Source organism: Nipponia nippon, unplaced genomic scaffold (genome assembly GCF_047370975.1).
Source record: "Nipponia nippon isolate SJK-2023a ecotype South Korea unplaced genomic scaffold, ASM4737097v1 scaffold_17, whole genome shotgun sequence".
NCBI classification, from domain to species: domain Eukaryota; kingdom Metazoa; phylum Chordata; class Aves; order Pelecaniformes; family Threskiornithidae; genus Nipponia; species Nipponia nippon.
Window position 1 is genome coordinate 1875894 of NW_028262333.1, and position 26049 is coordinate 1901942.

General features: G+C 48.1%; 1 protein-coding gene across 1 annotated transcript in view; it reads left to right on the top strand.

The window, feature by feature from the left end:
* Positions 1 to 9396, top strand: part of NSG2 (neuronal vesicle trafficking associated 2) — a 38280-nt gene extending 28884 nt beyond the window's left edge. The window contains exons 4-5 of the mRNA XM_087754087.1: positions 5763 to 5873; positions 7442 to 9396. Of these exons, the coding sequence (XP_087610213.1) occupies positions 5763 to 5873; positions 7442 to 7633 (303 nt within the window). The 3' untranslated portion in view covers positions 7634 to 9396. The remainder of the gene's footprint in view (positions 1 to 5762; positions 5874 to 7441) is intronic.
* Positions 9397 to 26049: the final 16653 nt, after the last annotated feature.

A 26049-nucleotide genomic window follows, 5' to 3' on the forward strand; every position in this document is an offset into this window, starting at 1 on the left:
CGGTTTTCCAGGACTCCAAGGCACCCGGGTACCTCACTGGTTTGTGTGACGGTCAGTACCAGCCCGGGGCTGGTGTGGAGCTGCCTGCAGGCTCTGCAGCTCAGCAGTTACCAGTATTGCTGTCAAAGCCCCTAAGGCTCGAGTTTTGGAGGCACCAGCAGCTCCCCGCTCTTGTTGACTTCCATGGGGAGTGAAGGGTGCACACCCTCTCTGAAAGCTAAGGGCACAAACCAGAACATTTTTGCCAAGGAAAACAATAAGGAATAAAAATGTGGAAACCCTGCAATGGAAAAGGCTATTAAAAGACTGCCCTGCTGTTTGGATGTGGCATTATTCTGCGGTTTGCTTTTAAATAAGGCTTTTCATGGTAGCTAGAGAGGGAAAAAGGGAATTTTTGATGAAAAAAACCATCATGGGCAGCTGTTGAGATCAAAGAGAGTAGGAAGGATACTTCGATGGACAGCATGAAAGCCAGGTTAACTGGAACACCATTGCAATTAGATATCTCACTGCAACAAAACCTAGTGGCAACTTACTTACATCCTGTTGAGGATATCTTTTTTTTTTAATCTGTGCTGTTGTGAAAATGCAACATGTACTGCACCTATGGGAAAGGTGGGGAGGGACCAAGCCGAGTGCGCTGTTGTTGATGGGAGGTTGACATCATCCTTCACTGATGCTGAGGGCCTCTTTCCATGTTTTGTGGAGGACGGGGAGTTTTTTGGTATGGTAACGATGTTCTCTCTTCTCCGTTCCAGAAGATACTCCCCTCTTAAGGGAACCTTTGGGAACCATATAAGACTTTGGGGAAGGGGCGGACGCATCCCCCCCTTCTTTTACCCACTCGAGCAGTCACACGTGGCAGATTCATGCCTGCAGCACTCCTAGGTTTTATCTGCTCACTAAATTTTATTTCCCCTCTGTGAGTGTTTATATTGCTTAGAGACTGCCAAGGTTCATGTTAATCATAAAAAAAAGTGGAGGTTTATTAGGTATTGCAGCTCTGTGATTCTTTGGTGTTTGAATGTTAATGAAGCTTTGTATGTTCTGGAATAGCTAGAGAGGTGGATCTTAGCTCTGGCGTGGCAAAGTATCCGGGGGTGGATTTTTCTTCCCTTTCCTCTGGGTTTTAGCATCTTACGTGACATTTCATCCCAGAGCAATTTTACACTATGTATCATCATGTGTAATATTGTGTCATGCTGTAATTTTGCAAGTGCATGAAACGGCAGTAGGGAGGTGAGAATGGGCTCAATTACACCCCGAAGGGAGGGGAGAGCTCGGCGGAGAGACCTGCTCCTGGGAGGTAATGAATTGGGTGTCAGCACTTTGCCAGAGCAGAGCGACAGAGCAGAGAGGAATTTATTATTTTTAGGGGCTCAGTGGGCAGACAAGAGGAAAGGAACCAGTCAAATCGCATTACTAATGGTTATTTCCATAGGCTGTGCATGTACGTGGGATTTAACAAAAGAAGGGACATTCATTCTCGCTCCAGACAGCTCGGTTCTTTCTTTTTCTAAAGGCTAAAGGAAGAACTTGGCCGTTTTAACTGGCTCAGAGTGAGAAGCTTTCAAAGCAACTGTGGTGGCAACGCTTGGGCAAGGCAGATACAGAGTCATTCCGGGTGAGGGAGGCACCTGACAGCTCAGGGATATTCCCCTTTCACAGGCTCTTCTCTGGGTGCAATCAGCCCCGAGGGATCCTCCAGGGTGGAGGAGACAGGGATGCAGGGGGGCAGAAAGGGACCAGGTAGACGTTAGGGCAGGAGGAATCCTAGCACAGGGTGTATGCGTCCTGCTGGTGTGCAGCTCTTGCTGGCCCTGATGATGAAGGTTGTATTTGCTAAAGAAAGCTAGGGGATGAGCGGCTTCTTATTTCGCAGGAACAAGAGTACTTTCTCACTGAGTTACGGTCTACGCATTCCCAGGTGGCATTCGGTGTAATTTCATTGCCCTTTGTCTCTTCCTTTGCCCTGAGCACAAGTTTGTTCCTTCAGCTTAACTCAAGCAAGATTTCTTTTTTCATTGTACGTTGTATTTAGGGCAGAGCAACCAAACTGGAGAGCTGAGCATTTCTTATTTTCTGAATTTCTAGCCAGGGCTGCCCTGTAAGCATTGGCGTTGGTAGAGCAAGATGTACATGAAGTGCCTTCAAAACTAACCTCAAAGGGGACTTGTGTCATTGTCATCTTTGTATTACTACATAAATTGTTATGGGAGGAAGTACCTAACACGCTCCCCTTTTAAATAAGTGGGGAAGAGTTGATGAACGTGTATTCCACAGGGGGAAATGCTCTTCCATGTTGGCCTGCCACAGCTGGGTTGTGATGGGTCTTTTTGGAGAGGGCTCTTTTTTCCCAGGTCTCCTGTTGGAAAAAGTAGAACGTGTTGGCATACTTAATCCAGCAAGTCTCCCCTTTTGACTCTGCTTTTTTCAAAGTAACTTTTTTTCATTTTTTCAGGTGTAATATGTCTTCTTTTGGGGGCAGAAGTCATGGCAAATTCCGTTTCCATCTCCCTTGAATCCAACTGAGACTTCTTCTTCTTCAGCACTATGGAAAGGGCCATGGCTTCCCCAGGTTGGGAACCCATGGGCTATCATAAGGCTGGTCTGAAATAGTTCTATGCAAACTTGCAGGCACGTGTGCTTTGATGGCGAGGAGGCAGAGCCCATATTTTCTTGGTCAGACTAGCGCAATTCATCCAACTGTACTCCTTTCCTACCAGCTACCCTTTCAGCACACCAGGACTCTCTTACACATGTTCTCTGATGAGATCCAGCAGTAAGTGCTTCTCCCTCTGCAGCTGCCTTTTGCTTAATTGACCCATTTTGCAGCAGATTAGGCCCCAAGGAGGAGGTTAATACGAGCAGTTATTCGAAAAGGCGGGTCGGGGCTTCAGTGAACTGTTCATCACTGGAAAAGCCTGTTAGCCCAATTTTCTTACCTTTTTATACTTTATTCTAAAACATTCTCAGTTAACAATGAACTTACGAATCTCTCCTGCTAGATATAGTCTCCACACCTCTCTCTTTCCTGACTTTTGAACTGGATGCGTTGGATCAGATTTAACACCATACATGCAGATTTACCTTCACTCTTTCTTTTTGTCTTAAAACAGCCACCAAAATCGTATCTCTGGATCTTCCAGCATTGCAGGTGGCGTTTCCAGGGTTGCTTTAGCTTCTCTGAGTAATGGTCCCAATGTGCTGTGTGAGATGTAGGAATATGTCTCACCAGGCAGTGGATCTTTCTGCAGGATTGATGAGGATGAGAAGCCTTTTCCTGCACTGCAAGCAATTACAGTCTGAGTCTGTGCAGGGATTGCATGTCATACAGGTTCTCAGAATTACAGCTGCTACGATGACTGAAGGAGAGAATTAGAGCAAAATTCAGTGTAAACCAATATTAAGAAATTAGAATATCTTTATTGATATAATATTACTAATTTTAGAAATTTACTAATTAGTAATTTACTAATTTAGTAATTTACTAATATTATTATTATATTAATAATATTATATTGATGAATTCTGAGATGTGGCCAGCTTGCTCTTTATTAGCTGCTGTTCCTGACAAGCCTGTCCAGTATACTGTAGGAATTATCTCTGTATTTCCCCACTTCCTACCATCACCAGTCTCCTACGCGTAAGTTAAGGAACAACTTCTGCCTGTACCTACTATTCAGTTTCCTTGAACACCCATACAAGAAAACAAAGAGGATTGTGACATAACTATAATGACAAAAGGGTGGATGAACCCTGAATCACAGAATCGTTTAGGTTGGAAAAGACCTTTAAGATCATCGAGTCCAACCGTTAACCCAGCTCTGCCAAGGCCACCACTAAACCATGTCCCCAAGCACCACATCTCCCCGGCTTTTAAATCCCTCCAGGGATGGGGACTCAGCCCCTGCCCTGGGCAGCCTGGGCCAGGGCCTGACAGCCCTTTGGGGGAAGAAGTTTTTCCTAATATCCAACCTAAACCTGCCCTGGCGCAGCTTGAGGCTGTTTCCTCTTGTCCTAATATGAATGACTAGATGGAGCTGAAAAAATTGTGGCTTTTCCTTGCTAAGGCAGTAAATGATAATGCTTGCCTTTAGTACAGGTAGGTGCAGCCTTGATATTGGGACGGGGGCATGTTTTGGAGGATGAGCAGGTGCATGGTACGGTGGAAGCATGCCTGCAGGTAGGGGCAGCAGCTGGGGGCAGGCGCACAGTCCCTGCCACGTCCTACCGTTGCGGTTCTCTCAGTGGATGGGGTTTGATGTGACCAGGGAAAATTTGCAGCCCTGGGCTCGGCTTCTGGTGCCATGATGGGAAAGTGGGATTCTGAAGCAAACAGATTGAGGTTGTGGGTAGGAAAAAGCCTCACTGATCCTATCCCTCCTGTAAACCCATGCCTGACCTCAAACTTCTGCTGTAGGAGCTTCCCCAGCGCGAGCTCTGACAGGCTCCCCGAGCACAGGAGCATTGCAGCCCCTTCCCCTTGCAGGCAAACACCCTGCAAACTGCCTGCTGCTGGTGCTCGGTCCCAGCCAGCCAGAGCACGCTGGGGAGTGGCCGCAGCTCCCTCCCCGTGCTGCTGGCCATGCAGCAGCTTTCCATGTTTCCCCTACTGCTGTTCCCACCCCCATCATCTCCGTGAGTTCATTTGATTAGGAACTCTGGTTTGCATGGTAACACTGGAGCCCCAGGAACGATGATATTTTTTTCATGCCAATCCAGATGAGTGTGAGACAGCAGTCTCGACAGGGTGGGTTGCTGTGATTCAGGCAGTAGAAGTCCAGAGCCATTTATGCTGCATTTGCGGAATTACTGGCTGGGACCAAGAAAGCTTTGGGGAAGGGGAGAGCAAGAGTGCATTTGGGACCCTTGCTCGGTCCTTAGGGAGGACACAGCTCAGCTAAAATCAAGGATCAGGGCCTCAGTCCGGACATCTGAATGGGGCCAGGAAACTTGCTGTTGAATGAACTATTTAAGAGGGACCTGGAAGGGCTGGAGGGAAGGGAGCTACAGCAAAGAAACAGAATGGTGCAGCAAAGTAAGCTGCTTGGGAATGAGGAGAGGGGAAATATTTCAGCCCCAAACAGGGCATCGTGTCTGGTACCTCCAACAACGGCATCTGCTCTTGGACAGACGCTGTGGGATTTATATGCTGGGCTTTGTCGGTGGTCGGGGTATTCTCCTTTGATAAATAGAGAAGGATTCCCTTTCTCCTGCCCTTCCCTTCTGCAGGGTACTTGAGGCACAACTTATCCTTGTCGCATCGGCCAGAAGGCACAAAGGGAGGTGTGCTACAAAGGCTTCACTCTTCCTACCTGCTCACCTACCTCTGCCATCAGAAAAGCAGGATTCCACCATGGTTATAAGGCAGCTTTACCTGCACCGATTAGCCCCCGAATGCGGACTCTGGCTGCTGGCGGATCCTGCTGGGGCAGCGGATGATGCTGCCGGTTGAACAGCTGAGAGCATGGGAACACAAAGCCTCCGAGAACACCAAATGCCTCAGCAAAATCCGTACATTTGCAAGGGGTTAAACACAGGAATGTGCGCTCCTGAAGGTCTGTGGCGGGATGGAAATGATGTGAGAATTCAGGGCTATTGGATCTAGCATTCATTCAATTACCATGCTTAGTTAAGTACTGCACAGTGGAGTGAAGACTGCAGTCTGTTAGGATGGCTGCTACTATAAGTCATTTAATTATGAGGTTGCTCATATGCCATTTTAACATATGTGGAGTAACATTATCCATCTTTTGTAGGTCACTATTCTCATAAGTCTGGCTCTTGCATTCCTTGCCTGCATAGTGTTTCTTGTGGTATACAAAGCCTTTACTTACGACCACAGTTGCCCAGATGGATTTGTTTATAAGGTAAGAAACTTCAGACGGATGAATTGCCTGAGATAATGATAGACTCTAATTGACTACATGGTTACAGTCTAGTCTGCTTTTTTGACCAGGCCAAACAGAACATTTGGCAAGAATGTGTTGAAATGGGAAAAGTGTTATGGGAAATGTGGACTTGCATCTGCCTCCGTCAGCTACTGTTACACTGTAATTGTTGGGATCAGCATTTGGTGAACACTGCAGACAGATGTTCAGGAACAATCCCTCATATTTGTGAATGGATTTATTGCAGCTGGAATCCCGTGTTTGCTTCCCACACGTTCAAGTGACTGAGGTTTACTGGCATACATTTTAATGCAAAGCAAGCTCCCGGAGTGCTGGCACATGTGTCCTTTGTAAAAGAAATCCGAATTTGCCCATGCAGTTAATTTTTAGGTGCTTTTTAACCTCTATCAAGAGCAAAACCATGTAACTTAATGGCTAAAACCCTGCCGCCCAGTGATTTTGTATTGAATATTCACAGAGGACAATTTGCCTGGTCTGTTGAGATTTAAAAAAAAAAAAGAAAGAGTTTGCAAAACAGTTCACTGACTCCTTACTGTGAATAAACTCATAAACTCACAGGAGTCTTGACCACACTGGGGATAATCTGTGGGCTGGAAAATAGAGTAAGGATGGTGGTGTATTAGTCATTTAAGTGTATATAAAAATGAAGTATAAAAATGAAGGATGGAGTAATGAATTTCAGAATCAGATCCAAACCTGAACTTCCGAAAAGAGTAAAGGTTTTGGCCTCAGATTTCAGCTAGCCACATTGAACTGGGAGTTGGGGTATCTCATAATTTAATAATAATTGTACCTGGGGCCCTTTGTGTCCTTGGTGCTACTTTGACTCTGGGGAATAACAACCAGTCCGACATTTGTTACCATTTGATTGCTCTTTTACAGCTGTTGCAAAGCAAATTGTTTTATCTGTGCAGTTCTTAGCACACAAGTGTCCGCTCTAGCGCAGCGCAGATGCGTGGGCAGTGTCTGCCCAGACAAGAAGCTCTGGCAAGGGCTGGCCACTTGGGCTACGCTTCCTACCGTCCCCGGCCAAGGTGGTCGTCCTACAGGTCAGAGATAACACACTGTAACAGAGCAGCATGTAAGCAGCTTACTCTGCCTCTGCCTGTCCTCTGCTTGTCCGAGGATTAATGCTGGGCTTCGCTCTACAGAGCTTTCAGCCCAGCACGTGATAAGAGCTGCTCAGCCAGCCTGGACACCAGCAAGGGGCCTCGGTCTCTGTGCAAGTCAGGAACGTACCAAACCAGTCCAACCATCATTTTACGCTCCCCATTTCCCATCCCCGGATGAAATCAGCCTGCAATCAGGGTTGCCAATAGCAACAGGTTTGAAGGCTGCTGCCCGACTCTAAACTTTGTGCATTCCCACGGTGCTGGAAGGCAGCCGGGGCTGCGCAGCAGACGCTCTCGCTGCGGCAAGTCTGAGTCAAACGTCATCCGAGCAAACAGCTAACTCAGATTTTTAAAGCGGGAGCCTGAGGCTGATGGGACCGCTCCTTACCTCTCTTGCTTTCTCCCTGCTTCCAGCACAAGCGGTGCATCCCAGCCTCGCTGGATGCCTACTACTCCGCACAGGATTCCAACTCCCGGGGCAGGTTCTACACCGTCATCAGCCACTACAGCATGGCCAAGCAGACCAGCTCCCGGGCCGTATCGCCCTGGCTGTCTTCAGGATCGGTAAACCACGAAGCCAAGGCTGCCAAGACAGAAGGTCATTAAAGCTAAGAAGTGGTGATGGGCAAAGTGGGAGGGTGGGGGGGACAACACCATGTCTATACTGCATTGCTCTAGCTGAGGGTGCTGTGCTAACAGCACAACAGGAATAAATAAAACCCAAGTGCAGGAGTCATCTTAATGGATATTTCTTTTCGTGCATTGTTCTCGTTGATTTGTAACCGAGTCGAGCTCTTGTACAAAGGCATGTTTGATGTTGACTGTACCTTACGATGTAAAAATATTTTTAAATCATTGCTTAACTATTTGTTAGAAAAAGAAATTAAAAAACAAAAAAAGCATATTAGATAAACAGCCAGAGAGGATAAAAGCAGCAAAGAGAATCCCACAAAGTGTTGTCATTGCTGGAAAGCTGTGACATGGCTTGACATGCAGTGAAGGAACAGCTGAAATCCTTTCGAGAGAGAGGGTAGAGGGAACCTGTTACAAAGACACGGTGATGTTGTTTAGCTTGCCAAAGGGGGGATATGTTGCTGTCAAATTAAATCTAGCATCAGTGTTCATTTGCTGATAGAGAAATACAAGCATCCCCTCCTCCCTCAAACACACCCACGTGCAAACACACCTGCACACACAGCCAAGCACAGCGGCCTACGGAAATCCAGAGAGATCGAGGCATTTGTAATGAGCCGCCACCACGCCGGTGACCTTGGCTGGGCTCGGAGGCTGAGATCCTGGGTGCCATTTGGGTACGGAGCAGGATGGAAGCAGATGGAGGCTGCCACAGTGAAATCAAGAATATACCTCTGAGCACAGGGCTCGGAGGCAGGAGATCAGGGCTTTATTTCTGTGCTGCTGCACAGATTTCCTGCATACCCTTACGCGAGATGAGGCTTCATCCTTTGGGACCTCCCTCTGGAGGGCCACCAAGAGACAAAGAAATGCCATTATACATTGAGGAGTCTCTCAAGAGTGGTGATAGTATAGAACAGTATTAAGCCTCAAACTTTTCAGCCCCTAGTTTTCCTCACCCATGAAGTGGGGTGCTCCTGCTTCCCTCCTTCAACTTCAGATACTTCAGTATTTAATGTCATTCTAGGCAATTAGAGAGGGATGGCCGTAGCATGCCCTCAGAGTACAAGGGTCCCATCAAATCTCTGCTTGCAAACACAGACCAGATCCCAAGCTTAATCCAGTCCTGGCCAATGTAAAACACCCTCTCCCCACAAACGGCATGTGCAATTAGTGCAGACTGATGGGATTTAAAAAAAAAAAAAAGGATTCTCTTTTTTCAGAGCTGCAAGCCGTGGCTGCAAAGCAGCTCTGCTCCTCAGTAGCGCAGGCAGGGTGAGACGGAGCAGCAGGAGCAGAGTGCACAAGGTTCACATTTGACGAAGGCTGCTTTTTCAGATTTGTGGCTAGACTGGGGTGGAAATTAGGACCTGGCCCCTTCTTCCCTGGCATTGGGCAGTTTTGTCCTCCATAGACACTAGAGGGTGTAAATGAGGGCAGAACTCCTGAGTCCTAACAGGCTTCATGATAAATAACTGTATAGTGTAGCTAAAATGTAGTGCCAAATGCCATTGTCTGATTTCCTATCCTTCCTTCCCCTTCCACCTGTAAATTCATTTCTCTCTCAAAATGTACAAACCACCCCCTCCACCAACAGTCAGAACTCCAGCAAACCACTGAACAGTTTATAATTTTGTGGTGTATTTTTTGTCAGTAGGTAGCAGAGACTGAAGTATTTTTTGGTGTAATTCTTGAACTTTTCTGACGGGATTAAAATAAAGCTAGATGTGACTGAGCGCCTCTCTGGCTCCGGCAGGTTTTTTGGGTGGCTCATGCCGCGGGCTGGGAGGTGGCGGGCGGCGATGTGTGCGTGCCTGGCGCTGCCGAGTGTGGCTGCAGCCGAGCCTGCATCTTTGCACAGGACCCGAGGGGACTCGAGCTTTCAGGAGGCATTTTCAGAGCTTGATATTTTCCCCTTTAATCACTGGGGATTTATTCCCTATGTTCCTGCCCATTTTTCAAATGCAAATAGAAAAATAAGTAATTAAACCCAAGGTAATCTTCAAAGCAAGTGGAGATGCTTTTCTACTGGTGATTCTTGACTTTATGGAGAGACCTCCCCTCCCTTCCCATTTTAAGGCCAACGAGTGATAGAAACTTTGGCTGGCAGCAATGGCTCCTTTGCCATCTACTCCCAATGCGAGTGTTCATCTGCACTGGAGCGGGATCCTTCGGAAGGGCCGGTACAAAAAGAGCGCTGCAGGGAAATACAGCTGACAAGCCCAGGGCCACAGCTGAACTTTGAAAAAGTTGAGCTCTGTATCCAAACTCTGCAGCTTGGTTTCTAATGAACCCACAACTCTATTCAGCTCATATTGTTCAGAAAGCAGATTGTGCTTCCTCAAGTCCTTCAGCTCTTTGAAATGGAATGATACCCTGGCATTTAATTGGCTCATTTCCAAAGGCTAAAGAACATTTTATAAAACCTTTGGATGGCTTTCCTTCCGTAAAAAAGTGTATTCAGAGTTGTGAAATTGAGCTACCGTAGGACAGAAACCGCTCTGGTGTTAGAGGTCACCACCGAGGACTTGTGAAATGTATTAAAAGGGATTCGGCGTGCTTTGCAGACTTGAGTCACAGGATAATTTGACCATGGTATTTCCATTGCCACTCTCCCAGTAATACCCTAACCGTATGTTTACTTTAATCTAAAAAACCCAGGAATCAAATCATTTGAATTAAAAGGTTCTAGCTATTATTAGATAAGTGAGTCAGTGGGGATAACCATTCCTATTTAATAAAGGCAAGATCAAAATCTGCATGGAGCAGGATGGAAAAAAAAAGACCCAAGGAAGACTCATGGGAGAGCAAAAGAAACCAAACCACCCAACGCCAGCTGCAAGTTCCATTACGGTGAATGCTGTTATTACGGTTTTTGTACAAGCTGCAGTAGAGCTTCCAAGATCAACCACGTATTTTAATCACAGTAACAGAGAGAGAGAGAAAATTGAAACTGTAGTACATCTTATTTCGGTCTTTAAAAGCCTCCTTCAAGGTTGATCATATGTTTTCAACGCTGATTAAAGTAGCACATTGGTGATAGCACAGTCTCATCCTGGCTGGCATCTCCGTGAAGTCTAAAGCTCCTGTCTGGCTCTAGAGAGCGGTGGCTTTGTGAGCGGGTGTCTGCCGAGGGCTCAGTCTCAGCTCTCAGTGGTACCGACGAACACTTCCCTGTGCTTCTCCCACCGTTTATGTGATGGCCAAGCCAAGTCAGCTCCAACTTCTTCATCTGTGACTGACCCTGCTAAAGCATGAGTCCCTTGGGGCCATCTTCTCCGTTATACCAGATTGCTGCAGTGGGCTCAGCTGTTGAATTCTCCACCAAAATATGCTTTTGGGCCACTGGGACTGGAAGAGTTGATTTGCCTTCTGAGACAGTCATGCAGGAGGTGGCTGCCCAGACTGTTTGTTTGTCCTATCTGGAGGGGTGGGAAGGGATGAACAAGAAGTGTCAGCACACGGATGAGCTCATCTTGCGGGGACAGGGACGTACCCAGCAGGCAGCAATCCTGTGCAATAACTGGCAGAACACATGGGGAAAAAAACAGCTTTACCAAAAGGTGTGGTGGTGCCGTGATGGGAACTCAGCTGCCCCCAGCGTAGGCTCGGGAAGAGGAGGAAGAAATTGTGGCTGTTGGAGCCTGAGAAAGATCGAGAGCAAGAGAAAACGAGATTGCTACCAGCCAAGACACGGAAGCAAGCGTTGCTTTTCTGTTGTAACCCCACGACCCTAAAGCACTATATCCTGCTTGGCTCGTACAGACTGTCCTGTTTTGGAAAAGCCGCCCATTGTTGCTACAATCATCTGCTGACTGCGGCGCGCTCCGAGGGGAATCGCTCCCCCACTGACTCAAATCCTCTTGGACCGCCTGCAAGAACAGCGTGAGAAGAGGAGGTGCCGACGGCAGGACCCCGGGGCTGGCCGGGCGCACCGCTGGCAAAACCAGAGCTGTCTGTCCAGCCTCTCGGCGGTGATTTCATGCTTTGGATCTGCCGTCGGAAGACGGGTCAAGGTGCTGCCAGTGCCTCTGTTATGAGATCAGAAAAGGAACAGTCCCAGTCCCTTTGCAAATGGTTTTTTCCCCCCCTTTATCCTCCTCCGTGCTTGCCAGCTGGTTCTGGTTTGTAATAATACCTCAAGTGATAAGTGTAAGGGTCGTGCACTGAACTGTCTACAATCGCATTTTATACGATTAGTCAGGGTTTTTTTAAAGCACCCTAATTATTACAGTCAAACCGGATTAAGCTATTCCTCTAATAGATTTTCAGTTCCTGTAAAATAGGCCAGCAAAAATGGCTTACGGGAGAGGCTGGGGGAAGGGACGGCTCTTTCCTTCCATCTCTTTTGCCTTCACTTTTTTAAAATGCCGGCAGGGGCCGGGGCATTGCAGGGAGCACTCGCTGAGCGCCCAGCAAACCAGGGGTCTCTGGTACTCAGCTCCCCTTCTCACCTGGACTGGTGCCCTTCGAGGGGCAGAAAAGGTAAACTACTTCTGAGTGAGAATGTAACTTTACTCGGGAGGGTGGCTGACAGATCATTGGATGGGTTGTGGGTTGCTCCATCATGGAAAATCGTCCAGGGCAAGCTGAAGTACAGGAAGGTGGTAAATGCATTGGCAATATGCCTGAACCGCTCATCACTGGGAAAGGCTGGGCAGGATTAGTGCGGAAGAGGCTTTTGTCCTGCAGCAGGCAGACCGTGAATGGTAAAAGTGGAGCAAGAAGAAATGGAAAAGCCTCTTAATGGCAGGTTACACGGTTCATCCCGGCACAGCCAGCGCCCTGCCCTGCTCTGACATGGGATTACCTGAGCCTGAGCCTGCTGCCGGTGCAGGAACCGGCTGCTGGGGCTGGGCATCGCTTCCCTCCGCGAGGGCTCCTGCCTGCACAGGGGCTGCTGTGGCTGCCGGCAGCCCCCGTTAGCGCAGGGGCTGGGAACAAGATGCCCCGTGGCTTCCCTTGCTGGTAATACAACCGTGAGCACTACCGGTGCGAGCAATAATGAAAACGCTGCAAACTGAGGCAGCCATCAATAAAATATTTACACCACTCAGGCAGTGGCGTTTTAGACGAGTGCCGAGGCTTCCCCGTGGCAATCGGTGATTGATGGTGACATCACTTACCGCTCCCCTACCCTCCATCGGCACGGCTTATTGAAGGCCAGCGTTCACCATCTGCAAGAGGCCAGGGAGAGTCCAGCCCTTCACGGTCCTGGGGGATAAGAGGAGCCGAGCTGATGCTGCGCGGGGCTGGGAAGCCACAGCGAGCCCAGCTTTCCCTTACAGCCCGCAGGGCCACGCCAGCAGGTCGCTTTAAGCAGCCACACAGTGCAAATCCGAGGGAGGTGCAAAAGGAGCGGTGCCCAGCAGCGAGGCCAGCTTCTGCCAGCAGCTTCGCAGCCACTGCTGGAACGCTGTGGTGGCACCAGGTCTCTGCAGGGACCGATGCTGGGGGCTCCACCAGTACCATCTCCCAGCTGGGACAGTGCACAGCTACTGGTGGCCTTTCGACAACCCAAAAACCCAAGATCCCAAGCCCTCGCAGTCACTAAATATCTCCTCCGCAAGCTGCGTTGCAGGTCTGTGGGTGAACCCTGCTCGTCTGGCCAGCAGCCAGCGCAGGTAATTAGCTCGCCCTGTCACTCGGATGGAAACACCGCAGCATTGCACAGGTTTCTGCTGAACAGTTGCTTATTCTCAGCCCCTCCAGTCGTGGCTGCATTTCAATGGCGGGTAAATTGATTTCTGTGTTTATTTCGTATGCCAGGTTATTACAATTACTCTTCAGGATCCTTTGGGATGAAAGGCTATTATAGAGATGAAAGCTCATTAACAATAAATATAAAGGGTCAAAACTCCCCATAAAAATGTATTAGAAACAGATTCTAGTTTGGAAATGTAAATATAGCATTTGGCAGAGGTCCGGACTGGGTAGTCTGGTGTGCAAGACAGCTTAATCCACTGGGAAGATGTGGCTATTTTTATAGCGGCCAGTAGAATTACTGTGTGAATTATGGAGCTTTGGCTCCCTGGAAAAACAACTCCCCCCTGCCATCAAGAAAAAAGGAATTGTTGGGGGGGAGTGGAATAGGAGAATTTCTTCTGCTGAAAATATAATTTTTGTCGTAGAGCTGGAATATCTTTGGGAATTTACAAGTACAAATGTTAAAGAAAAAAAAAAAACCAAAGGTGAAGGGAATTTCAAAATCATAGTGGTAGCAATGGAAGTACCTAAACAGTGAAAAAAACCAACATTTTTTTCAGATATGTTTTCACAAATTCATTAATGAAGGGAAAGCTGAACCTGTCTTTTTCCAAAACCATTTGTCCCACCATTTCCCACACTTTCGAGTACCTTGAGCAGACTCCAGCTACCTGACAGGCGCAGGGCTGTAAATGAGCCCCCGTCAGCCAGTTCATGGTCCCCTCCCCAGCACAGAGCCCGTGGAGGTGCCATGCTGTTCTGCAGACTCTCCGCTGTTATGGCAGAGGAGCCGTGGTCGTTTCCGAACGCTTACAACAGGAGAGGATCCCTGGGGACTCGGCAAGGAGGATGCAGGCAAACACACACAGCAACGATCTGGAGATAGGAACTGCTCCGTGCGTTTAAGCAGGACCAGCACTGCAAAGCACCCACCTTAGCTGCCGGGTGCTGGTGGCTACGAGCAGGTTACAGGTTGCACCAGCTCCTCTGAGCGGAGTTTTGGCTTGGTGCTGCGAGTCATGGGTGCTTCAGAGGAACCATTTTTCTCAAGCTGATCCTCAGGCTGAAGGTCTAGAAGAGAATAACAGAGGGAGAGAAGTGGGTTTATGATTTTTGCTGAGGAAGAGGCAGTGTCAGCAGGAGTGGGCTCCCGCGGGGCACCGGCTTTGCTGTTCAGTGTGAGCTGATTCAGGCTCCAGTGCACGGAGGTGTCGCAGTCACTTAACCTTTAAAGATGTAGCATTCTCTCCTTGCTCCACGCTATCCCTTGAGAAGGCATTTTTCTGATGGTTTTGATCAATTGGCATAATCACTGAGACCTTAAGAAGAGTAATTAAGACGTTAAAAGTCTTTGGCTCATACAAATGACATTAATCTGTGCACGCCCCACATCCGTGCTGTCACCCTGTCTTGCAACGTACCCCACGGTCTGCTTACTTCTGTGTCTTGACCTTGCTTAAAAAAAAAGACAATGAAGTGTTTGGGTTTTTTTAAAAAAAAAAACAGAACATGCCACTTTAACCTCCTCAAACTAAACAAACAAAGAAGGGGAGAAAAATCTATTCTGGTCCTTATTCAGCACCAGGGTTTTGTTGCTTTTCCCCGCTGCGTTCAATCTGCGTGGTACAGTGGTGACTGCCTATAAAAAAGGGACGACTTGCCATCTCTTCAGCCCTTTTATTTCCAGTAACATTTTGGCATATACGTGATGGAGAAGCTGTTGATTTTCAGACAGACACATGGCAATAACCTGCCTGATGGAGGGAGCGCGAGAAAGGGCAGGAGAGTATGGAGGGGCGGAGGAAATAAACCATTCGGGTCCCTGCAACGGCTGGTATTTCGTAGGTATCGGTGGTTGCTTCTGTGAAAAGTTATTAGAGGCCCATTAAAACCGCAGCAGGACTGCAAGGGTTTGTGTGCACTGTCAGAGGATGAGAGACCGAAATGCCGGCAGGGCTGCTGTCTTTGGAGGGAACACGGAGGGCAGAGCCCGGCATCTGCCGCCATGCAGGTGTGGGCGTGCACGGCATGCGTACGTCCAGCTCTGTACACGAGTGATCCCCACAAAAATCCACATACAAGCAAAAAGAGGCAACTCCGGTAAACCGTAAGTATATTTTCAAGAAAACGTCTCCTCCCATTACTATTTTTATTACTTTAATGGACACACAGCCATAATCCACCTGCTAGAACTAATTCTGATTCAATGGGGATTTACTGCTGGTAAAGAAATGGGCCTTACACTGCTTTTTGTGGGCCCCATATGTGCTTTATTGCTGCACAGAGGAAAACCTGAAGGTCCTAAGTAAACTCAGGGTTTCCCTGTGCTACAGCCTCTGCAAACACGCTGCAAACGACAGTGCCTGCGAAAAAACGTGATTGCAGAGAGCGGGTGGGCGGCCAAAGGAGGCAGGAGCGGTACCTGCGCGGAGGTGCAACACCTCGCCCCAGGGCTGAGCGAGCCCGGAATACGGCGGGGCTGGGAGAAAGCAAACCCCCAGCCTGAACCCGTCACTGGGCAGTGGAGAGTGCTGTTGGAGGTGAACTGGTTTTAAAGCGATTAGCTCGGAGGGTTTGCAGCTGCAGGAAGGACCCCGCCATTGCTGCGGCTCAGTGCCCCAGGGGAGGCGTGCAGCCAGCAGCATTGCGTGCCCGCGCTGCCCGCTTTATCCAGGGAGCCTCAGCAAGGGTTTATTCATTTCAGTCCTTTTCTCCAGCAAATGGCAGTCACTGTGGTGGTCAAATACTAGAAGGAGAAAATAACTTCTGCAGGAACAATAAGCCCCCTGTACCCGAGCTCATGTTGTGTCTCTGGGCAAGCAGTGAACTGAAATGTCAGTTCAGAAAGCAAAGGGTACCCATGACTATTTTCCTTGGTCATCACCTCACCGGCACGGCTAATATTGCACCTGATTAAAAAGCACAGAACACAGTTATCTATAACGATTTGCTCTTGTTTATTAAAATAAATAAATGAATGGCACTGAATGAGATGGAGCCGCCCGCTAATCAGTTTGGAGTTGCAGCAAATTTTTGTAGCAGATTACAGCCTGACGACGCATTTTAAGCATCAGGAATACAGGTAATTCAGCCCACAGCCCACCCTTAGTTTGACGACATCTATGCAATGTAAGTGGTTAAAAAAGAACTGGGCTTTAAAAACATAAGTTAAAGAAATGACAACCGTTTCTTCCTCCTCCTGCCAGGTCAAAGAGAGAGAGAGAGGGAGATACTAAACGGAGCAATGAATTTCTTTACCCTTTGCTTTTCTTTTTTTTTTCTTTTGGGACAGCGATGGGATCACGTTGCTGATGCAGGTGAGCGGGCTGCACGCCCGCCTTGCAGTCCTGGCTGTGACGGTGACAGCCCCACACCACGGCACCGTGCACTTGCCTGCCTCAGTGTCCCCACGCGAGGGAAACTGGTGAACCATGTTGGGGTGCGGAAGGGGGATTACTTCATGTTAGTAAACCATATGTAGAGGGCTGAAACACTAGCAGACACTGTTGTGGGCTTTCGGTCATGTCAGCGAATGCCTGTGTGAAGCAACAGGGGATTAAGGAACCACAGGTTTATAGGAAGCACCATGTAACCGATAGAGAAACAGCAAAGCCCTCCAAAAGCTAAGATCAAACACTCTTTTTCGAAGTCTTTGCAGAAACAGGGTGGACTAGATAATACATTTCCCTAAAACTGGCTTCTTTTGAATAGTAAATGTGTTCATCATTAAGTTTTCACTTTCTTTCAAGTTGGTTCACCTACCTCCAAATTGTTTTATCCCTACACCAAAGAGTGGGCTCCTTTCAGCAGAGCACCAGCCAGGCAGAGACAAGACCAAGAGGACAACAACCCGCAGCGGAGCCCGGGGCGCCCGGGCACGTTCACGGGGATGACGGAGGAAGGACGGGCTGCAGGGTGCGGGCAGCCAAGCCGGCATGCGGCGAGGCCACGCGTGTTACCCCAGAGAGCATCAGCGGGAGGAGCCGTGCCCGAGCCGCCACGCTCTGCCTGCCCTGGGAACTGGTCTTCAAACAACTTTAGATGCTCCTGGAGGGGAACAGCAGCTTTTCATCTCCCGAGTGGAAGGCAGGAGGTACTCGGCAACTCCTCTGCACCTCCCGTACCTATTGCCTTCCCATTGGTCCCTCGGGTTATTTTACCCTTTCTGTCCAAGCCTAAGTGGAAAAGTCTGCATGAGAGATGGGCCGCCACCAGCTACAGCGCAGAGTTTGCAAAGCTTCGCTGCCAGTTTCCGTGGTGCAGAGGGTCTGGAATCCCACAGTGTCCAGGGACCTGTGTGGAAACGCGTGTGGGGCTGGGCACCCACTCCTGCATCACCACCCAGGGCGGAACCGCAGCGCCGGATTGAACAGCCATGCATGATCCGGCTGCTTCAAGACAGTTTGTCCTCCCTCCTCTTAAAGTTTGCGTGTCTATGAAAAAAGGCACCATATAATGCTCAGACAGCAGAGTCCTGTATTGCCTAATTCCATCTCAAATCCCACCGCTGTCTCCCCGCAGGCGGGCCCTCAGGGAGAGCTGTGTAAACAAAACCCACAGCCCCGTGGTGGCAGAAAGGCTGTTCTGAGAATCTGAGCGACAGCTTCGGCTGAGTGTATTTAAATCTGCCTCTATCCTGCCACGGATAATAAAATTGTTCCTGGGGGAACCCTTTAAAATTGACATTAGACAGCAAAATGCAGGAGCGGTGGTAAGCGGGAAGTTTATAGGATAGAAAGAGAAGGAGAGTGGCTGGAGAGCAACCAGGATGGTATTTAGAGCTTTACATTTCAGCAGTATATACATTGGTCGATACCGTCTTAGCAATGATTATAGAGCAGGGCATGCACAGCCCTGCACCCAGATGAAGTCTGGAAGCGTTTGCTGTCAGCCAAGCCCCCGTGCCCAGAGCTGCATTGTGCTGGAAGGGGGAGGATCAGGCAATCCCCAGTCAGGAAGAAACCTAACAATTATTAAAGTCATAAAACAGACAAGAAATTGTGTTCTACCCAGCCACTTGCCTTTACTTAGGTGCTGTTTGGGCTCTACTTTCCATGCCCTCCTGGCTCAAGTGTGAAGTCTGAGTACTTGAACTGGGAAACCCACTTGCACGGTGGGGACCTCGGATGCAATGCGTGAGGCTCCCTGCAGCACAGCCTCTGCAAGCCCCTCTGAAATTCTATCCAGCAAGGAGAACTGCAGAGCTCTGAGCCACTGCGGGGCCAGGAGCACACGTGCCCGGCGGCACAGCCCGGCTGGCCGGCAGCGGAGGACAGATCAGGGCACCACACGGACCCAGTCGCCCGTTCGGATCAGTCGTGTTTGGATTCAATGGCAGGTCCGGACTCAGCTCCCTCTCTCCCTTGTCTGGATTCTGCCTTTAGAAAGGGCTTCTCCCTCTGCATTAACCTGGCACGAGTCCCTACGTCCAGAGCTGCGTATCTGAGATGGGAACAAAAAATGCCAATTTGTGCCATCTGTGAGCAAGGCAGCGGATGCCTGGGCGTTGCCAGGAGTGCTGGTGATCCTGCAGCCTTTGGTTACATGGCTCTTTAAGTCAGATTTGCAGGGTCCCATGAGAATACAGACATTTAAATGATAGTGTGCTATTTTTTGGTGGGTTTTTCCCTTTTTTATTACTGAATAGCAGTTGTCCTATTCTGCTTATTGAGAGCTGCCAAGGCAGAGAGGTGTTCCTGCGGTGCGGACAGTGCAATGCATTGAAGCGCCATGAGCTTAAGCTTTGGTGCGTATTTAAAAATCAGACAGCAAATAAGCTCTTGAAGCGCACTAAGGCCGTGTGGAAGGTGCTTTTATCTGGGATGTATCTGCTGTGAGTAATTCCACCACTCGCAGGAGCAAGAGTCTCTCTGTAATCACTTGTGCAGGGACTAAACAAGACAACCTAATGACTTGCAGAGAGAGCATTTTACAGCATGTAATTGGGTAGAAAGATGAGAGAAAGTTAGTTGGTGTGGTGAGGCTGCTCGTCTGGGATCCCTGATTACCTCTGCCTGCGATGCATTTTGTGTCGGGGAGCTGTCTGCCGTGAGAAATAAAAACCATCACAGTCATTTCAGGGAAACAGCCTGATGCTGTGTTCTGTCTTGATTGATGGAGAAACACCACTCGAGGTGAAGGAGAAAGGCAGAGGCTAGGGATGCCGCGCGGGCCGGTTGCTCCTGGCTCTCGGGGCTGTCGGACCCCTTTGCAATGCGCTCACAGGACCGGTGGGAGCGGCACGGGTGGGAGCGGGAGCAGGCGCGGGCAGAGCCTCGGGCTCAGCAGGGTGCGAACGGGGGATATAAAATTTCAATTTGAATTCTATTTCTCTGGACTGTTTGAAGACCACGCGATTCAGCTTCCACTGGAAAGAAGACCATTGTAATTGAGATTAAATTCTCCTTCTGTTTTTTTCCTTTCTTTATTTTTTTCAATTTATTTTCCTCCCTAGCTACAGCATGTCTTCACTTGCCTCAGCAGAAATCACTTCTGTGCTGCCCTCCCCTTGTTTCTATAATCCGTTCTCTGTTCCTTTCGCCATATCAGAACTTTATAACGGCACACGGAACACAAGGCAAATAACACCTTTCAAACCCAAACAGAAGGCCTCCCGGTCCCCGATTCCTTCAGACACGTGGAAATGAGAAAACACAAACTCAAAATCTGTGACCGATACAAAACATCTTTCCTGCAGGGCCAACTGACCTGGAGAGGGTCTGGACACCCTGATCAAGGGTTTTGCTAAAGCCAGGCACAGCCATACCATTTTTTCCCTGGCAAAGATCAGGGGTACCCTGCTAAAGGATCTCACCTGAGGCTGGATTTTCTTAATTTTAAGGACTTAATTTTTTTATATTGGTGAGACATGAAATAAGCCTGCGAGGCTGCAGTTTGAGACCCAGGTAGGCTGCCGTTCATCACCACCCTCCCCTGCCCAGGCAGGCTGCCTGCTACATGGCTTTAGTTCAGAGAGCTGGGGAGGGCTGGAGCTGCAGCACTCTGCTCAGAGCAAGGAGCCGAAGGAGCCGGAGCTCTCACTTATCTTTCAGCCCGTGATCCCATGGACCAGCTGCAAAAACAAGGCTTGGCTCCGTAACTGAAAAATCACATTTTAAAAAAAAAACCCACCTGGGTATAATCTCATGTTGACTGTAAAGTCTGGCTGGAAGGAGAGTGAGCGAAGTTTAGGGAAGCTTTCATCGTTGCTGTAAGACAATGAGTGGTGAGGTGTGTCAATGGCTCACCGCTCAGGCTGCATGTTCCTCGGAGATAACGGCAGACATATAGGCATTATCGGATTAATTATCAATGTAATGAGTCTGTACTATAAAAAGGACCAGATACTGTATAACCCAGAATGACTGCGAGCACCTGCTGACAAATGGCTCTGTGGAGAAATAAGAGGATGCTACTGTCTGAATGTAGAGCGTGCCAGGGCTGTCAAACGTGTCCCAAACTAAGCCTACCTCCAAATTGTTACGATGGCAAATGGGTGGGTGGCGACTGCCGAGGCATGTAGAAAGGAGTGTTGGTGCCCAGGGATTCTCGGTGACGGTCCTTACACACTCCATCAGGCGGCTCGGTGCTGCTTTCTAATTTGAATTCAGTCTGGCAGCTCCCAGGGAGTTTCTTTTCCTAGGTTTGAAGGCGAACCCGCCGAGAGCAGCAGCTCGCTGCCGTGTGCTTTACGGGGAAACGGCGCTCAGTCCCACCCCGCTGAGCTCCTGTGGCTGGCCGGGGAAGACGTGCATGCCCACTTCTGCAGGTGGCATCATTTGGGGTGGTTTTGCTGGAATGATAACTCGGACGGGGAAGAATCAGCCCTTCACCAGGGAAATGGTGAATTTTCTCCAAGAAACCCCACTATTTTTCCAGGCAATTATCCCACGGCCATCCTCAGTTCTGAAGCAGGTGTTCAGATTTTCAGAAAACCTGAACAACCACAATTAGGCCCAGGAGAACTGAACTCTTTGGAAAGAGCAGCCCTGTAGCTCCATCCCAGTGGGAAGGGGAAAGTCTCAGCTTCCCCAGCAGCTACCATTTACCTGCCACCGTGCCAGGTACCCACAGTGGGGAATGTTACCTTAGGGCAGCTTCTTGGATGTGTTGAGCTCAGCAGCAAATCTTCCATTGACTGGAAACCCCTAGATTCCCACTCAGGTAAATTTTAGATATAGAATGACTATTTTAAGGTAATTTCAGGTGTTTCAAATGCTTTCCTCTGAATCCTGTATGATGCCAAGAAACCTTACTTTAGGGTTTAGTGGTAAATAGCACCAAGGATATATTTTTAGCCTTCTAAAACATTTTTCAAACTGGTTTTGGTAATACATTTACCACACACAATACATGTGACGGAGCAGAGTGGCTTAAGGGAATTTTCAGCTTGTTCTTGTAATGGTCAGAACAATTTACTCCCAGCTTCACCACTAACGAATGCTACACTCGTCCCAAATTATAATGAGGCAGTTCTTTGTCTCATCCTTGTATTGCCCTTCAAAATTATCTTGCTGAACTCACTTGTAGTTCTCTATATATCCTAGAGATGCTGAGGACCAAGGCAGTTCATATTAATGGAGGATCTGGCCCTCTGGTTTTTAATAATTCACACCATTGATTTTTTTACCCTGTCTGTATTCCTGCAATCACCTGCAGGTTTTGCAAATTACATTGTAAACCCAAACTGTTGCTTTTCGCTGGGCTGCACTGAGTTCTATTTTTCGAATATAGCCCTATCATTTCTCTCCTCGAAGGTCTGTTTATGCCAGCTATAACTCTCTTTAATAGTCTTGTCCATTTTCAGTGATTTTCCCACTCAGGAGCTATGCAAACTGAAAGGAAATTATTTAATTTAGGGAGGTGTAGAACAAAGAGCAACTATTTCTCCTGTTCATTAAACTATTTTATTCTCTGCTCTCAGCACCTCCATTTTGTCAAAATATCAACACAAGGTACTAGAGTAAACACTTTTATCCCATATTAATTGCACTGAGGTTCAAGATTAAATCTCTGGCATTCCAGAGAGAAAGTGTATTTAAAGGACTGCTGATGAGGCCTGAAGCATGACACGTTTCCTCTGACCTTGGTCTGCTTGCCATGACCATGGCAGTCTCAAACTGAGCTTCATCAGTTTTGCTCCCTGGAGGAGAATTCCCAGCCTGCGGAGCCTTCTCTTCCCAAGCCCTGCTACCGGTCTTTGTGCATTGTACCATAATATTGGGGGAAAAAAACCACTACTTTTTGAAGACGAACTCTTTTTTTTAGTCTGAAAGTTTGTAAAGATTATGCTGAAGAGTGTGTGCGTGGGGAGGAGGCAGCGAAGGGGAGTACAAAGTCGGAGGAGGAGTTGGAAACGGAGGATGTTTCTCCTTTTCATATCATCATTTCCCTCTTTCCAAGTACCGGAAAGTTTAGCACTTCCACCCACCCCCGGCGGGGGGTTAGGAATAAGAGAAAGGTTTTTTTGCTGTTTGTTCCAGCTCATTCTGCCATGCGGAGACCGTATCAGGATTAATGTCCCCCAGCTGTTAATCAGAACGATATGCAGGATATTAAAAAGCATTTGTGCTGCTCTCAACTACAGGAGCCTCCGCATCCTCCCAGACTGCTGTCTCTCCCAATTAGACTCAGCAGCAGCTCCAGGCGCAGGCCAGCCCCAGCGCAGCCCATCAATGGAGAGGGGTGGACAGGGCACAGCCTGGGCTCTGACCGGGGTGCAAGAGGGAACCGGAGGAGGCAGTTGTGTGGTATGAACCACCCCGGTCACCTTGACGGCTTGCCAAAGACAGCGAGATGCTTCTCGCCCTGCTTTGCCTATTCCTTTGAGGCTGGACGTGACCTTGCCTGTGGAGGTTGTATTGCAGCCCATTGATATGGGGTGGAATCACACCCAAAAAAGTCACTGGTGGGGGGTTGCATATTGGGCTACAGTGATATTGCTCTGGATCTGGGAGGAGGGAAAGGGAACTGTGCCATAACTTGCCTTTAACCTTTCAAACGGTGTGAGTCAAGTGCAGCGGTTTGTTATAGGGGACCAAGTGCCTCCATCACATGTGGTTGTGGAAACATCAGGAAGGCAGAAAAAACAACAAATGACCATGACCAGTATTTGCAGCGCCGCTCCTGGACCTGCACACAGAGGGGGTGGAGGGTGGGAGGACCCCTGCCCACCTGAGAGACAGGAGTGAAGGAGGTCTGGCAAAGCTGAATAGCCTGGACATGGCCGTGAGCAATGCCAATGTGCAGGAGAGGGGGAAGCGAATAAAAATCCCACCCCGGAATCACAGTCCCAGGACTGCGATTGCAAACGCTGTGTACCCAAAACTGCGCAGAAAGTCCATGGGGCAACTCCATCCCCAGGAAGAATCAAGCCCAGGCTGACCCCCGCAGTCCTGGCTTTGGCTGTTGGTGACTCCGCACAACAAGGTGACTTACCCTTTAGAAAGAATGAGGCAGCTGTACAATATACCTATTTATTAACTCAGCTTGCAGCAAAGGCCTGCCATTTTTATACAAGCACATATATAATTTAACAGAGTCCCTTTCAAAAAGGAGCGCGCAGTGGGAAGCCTTGACCCCCAAAGCACTTGGCTGATATTTATAATCCAAACAAAGGATACACAGTCGCTGCTCTTTTGTTTACAGATCAGACATTTGTGCATCTTGCATAGGCTACTAAATGTGGCTTTGAGGATAAGGCTGTAGTAAATTGTACCAGCCAGCAAAATACGAATTGCTGAGCACGGCGTTTCGAGATATCGAAGCAACGAGTCTAATCACTCGGCTAGGAGAAAAGGGAAGGGCTGTAAACGTGCAGCATGGTAACACGACTGGGAGTGCAAGATCTTCCAGTGATGCTATTCCTGGCTTTCCCTTTTTCCAGTGTGTGACACTACCATGACATAACCGTCATCAGTCACTGACTGCTATGGGGGCACAAGCATAGGGCAGGGCGACCCAAGGAAGCCTTTCAAAACCTTTTCTCCAAGTTTTAGACATTGCCATCAATACAGTGGCCAGAAGGACTCAGTGGACCCAGTTTCTCACTCACGTGCTGTGATGCCGCCTTCATCAGATCCCAGAAGTGTGCAAATAAGCAGCACAATTTTTACGCTTCTCATCTTTTTTTACAAGCCTTACCAAGTTACATTCATAGCTGCAGATGTATATATATTTTTTTCTGTTTCCAGCGAAACACACTGAGTGGCAAAGCCCACAGTAAAGTGCTATCATACCTTGTGTTTATGCTAACCTTGCCAGGACCTTTAGGAAATATTTTAAGAAAAGCAATGAATGAGAAATTCCATTATTCTTATCTTCTGATGTCCCTATCATTTTGCCAGGCTCATAGTGTAATACATAGCTCGTACCGGCAGTGTCCAGTGCTCAGCCCTGCCACGTTTGTCATATTGTGTTTCATACCTACCTCTGGGTAACTTTGCACATCCTCCTGTAATACAGCTAATACACCCTGGAGCATGTCTGCATAGTCGGGATTACATCTGTCTACCTTTTATCTTGTCTTTTGCATATTGGTGCAGACATGACTATACTTGTAGTTTCTCCTTTTAATCCAGCTTTGACAAGACTCTCATTTGCCACATTATGTTTTAACGTGGTCTTTTGAAAGAAAACCATCTCCACCTTGGGTTTTTTTTTCCCATTCTTTAATTGTGTATCTCTTGCCATTGTCTGTCTAATGATCGTGTTGCAGTTACAACATAGTCCTCATTTAGTTTTGGTACTAGAGAACCAGTCAGTCTGTTGTCCATCTCTGATATAGTTTACTGTCATTATATGCTCCGGTTCTGCAGCGCTCACACATCCTTTCCTCTGACCTTCCCGTCAGCATAAAACATATCTTCATATAGCTTCCCAGCTGTGACATTGGGAATTTCTTCCTAATCCTTCTGTTTACCCTGTCCAGTTTACTACTGCATCTGAATATCATATATATGCTTCTCCTCTTGTCTATACTCTATATGTTAAACTTCTGGGTTTAGCTAATTAAGACAATTTTATTTTACTTAACAGTTTTTTCCTTCTGAGGAGCTTCTAAATGATTCTAGAAGTCAATTCTATAGTGTCTCCTAATATCCTGTTAACTGCTCCTCCACCACATTTGTGAAGGTCTTGTTAGTACCCACACTTGTTTGACCTCAATATTCCTCCTATATATTTCAGAAGGAAAAAAAAAAGTCTGCAGTTTTAGCCATAAAACTCATATCAGCTCTGTAATTCGAGATTCACTATTAAAAGAAATGCTTTTGGCCTCTCTTTTTTAGGAATTAAATAGTCCTTCTTTGTACGTATCAGCACTGAATCTAGTATTTAACTTTGTACAAATATTGTTATTATGAATGCTGCTGCAGTTGTTATTTCCCGCAAGGAAAGTCAGAAAAAATCCTACCCATTTCTATTCTTGCTATAATTTAACTCCCATTTGGCGAAGCCCCATCACTATGGTAATGGCACCAGGAATGACGTGCTGCGGCACGGAGCCAACACGGAGAAGAAAACGTACGATCATGGAACAAGTGTAGTGGCTCCAACAAGGGACGGGGTGTCAGGAGGTTGGGATCCCCACCCCGTTTCTCCCCACCGACGCTGTTGCTTCTGCATGAGAAGGTGTGAAAGGAGCAGCCCCGTTGGAGCAGCTTGGTTTGACCCAGCTGCTGACC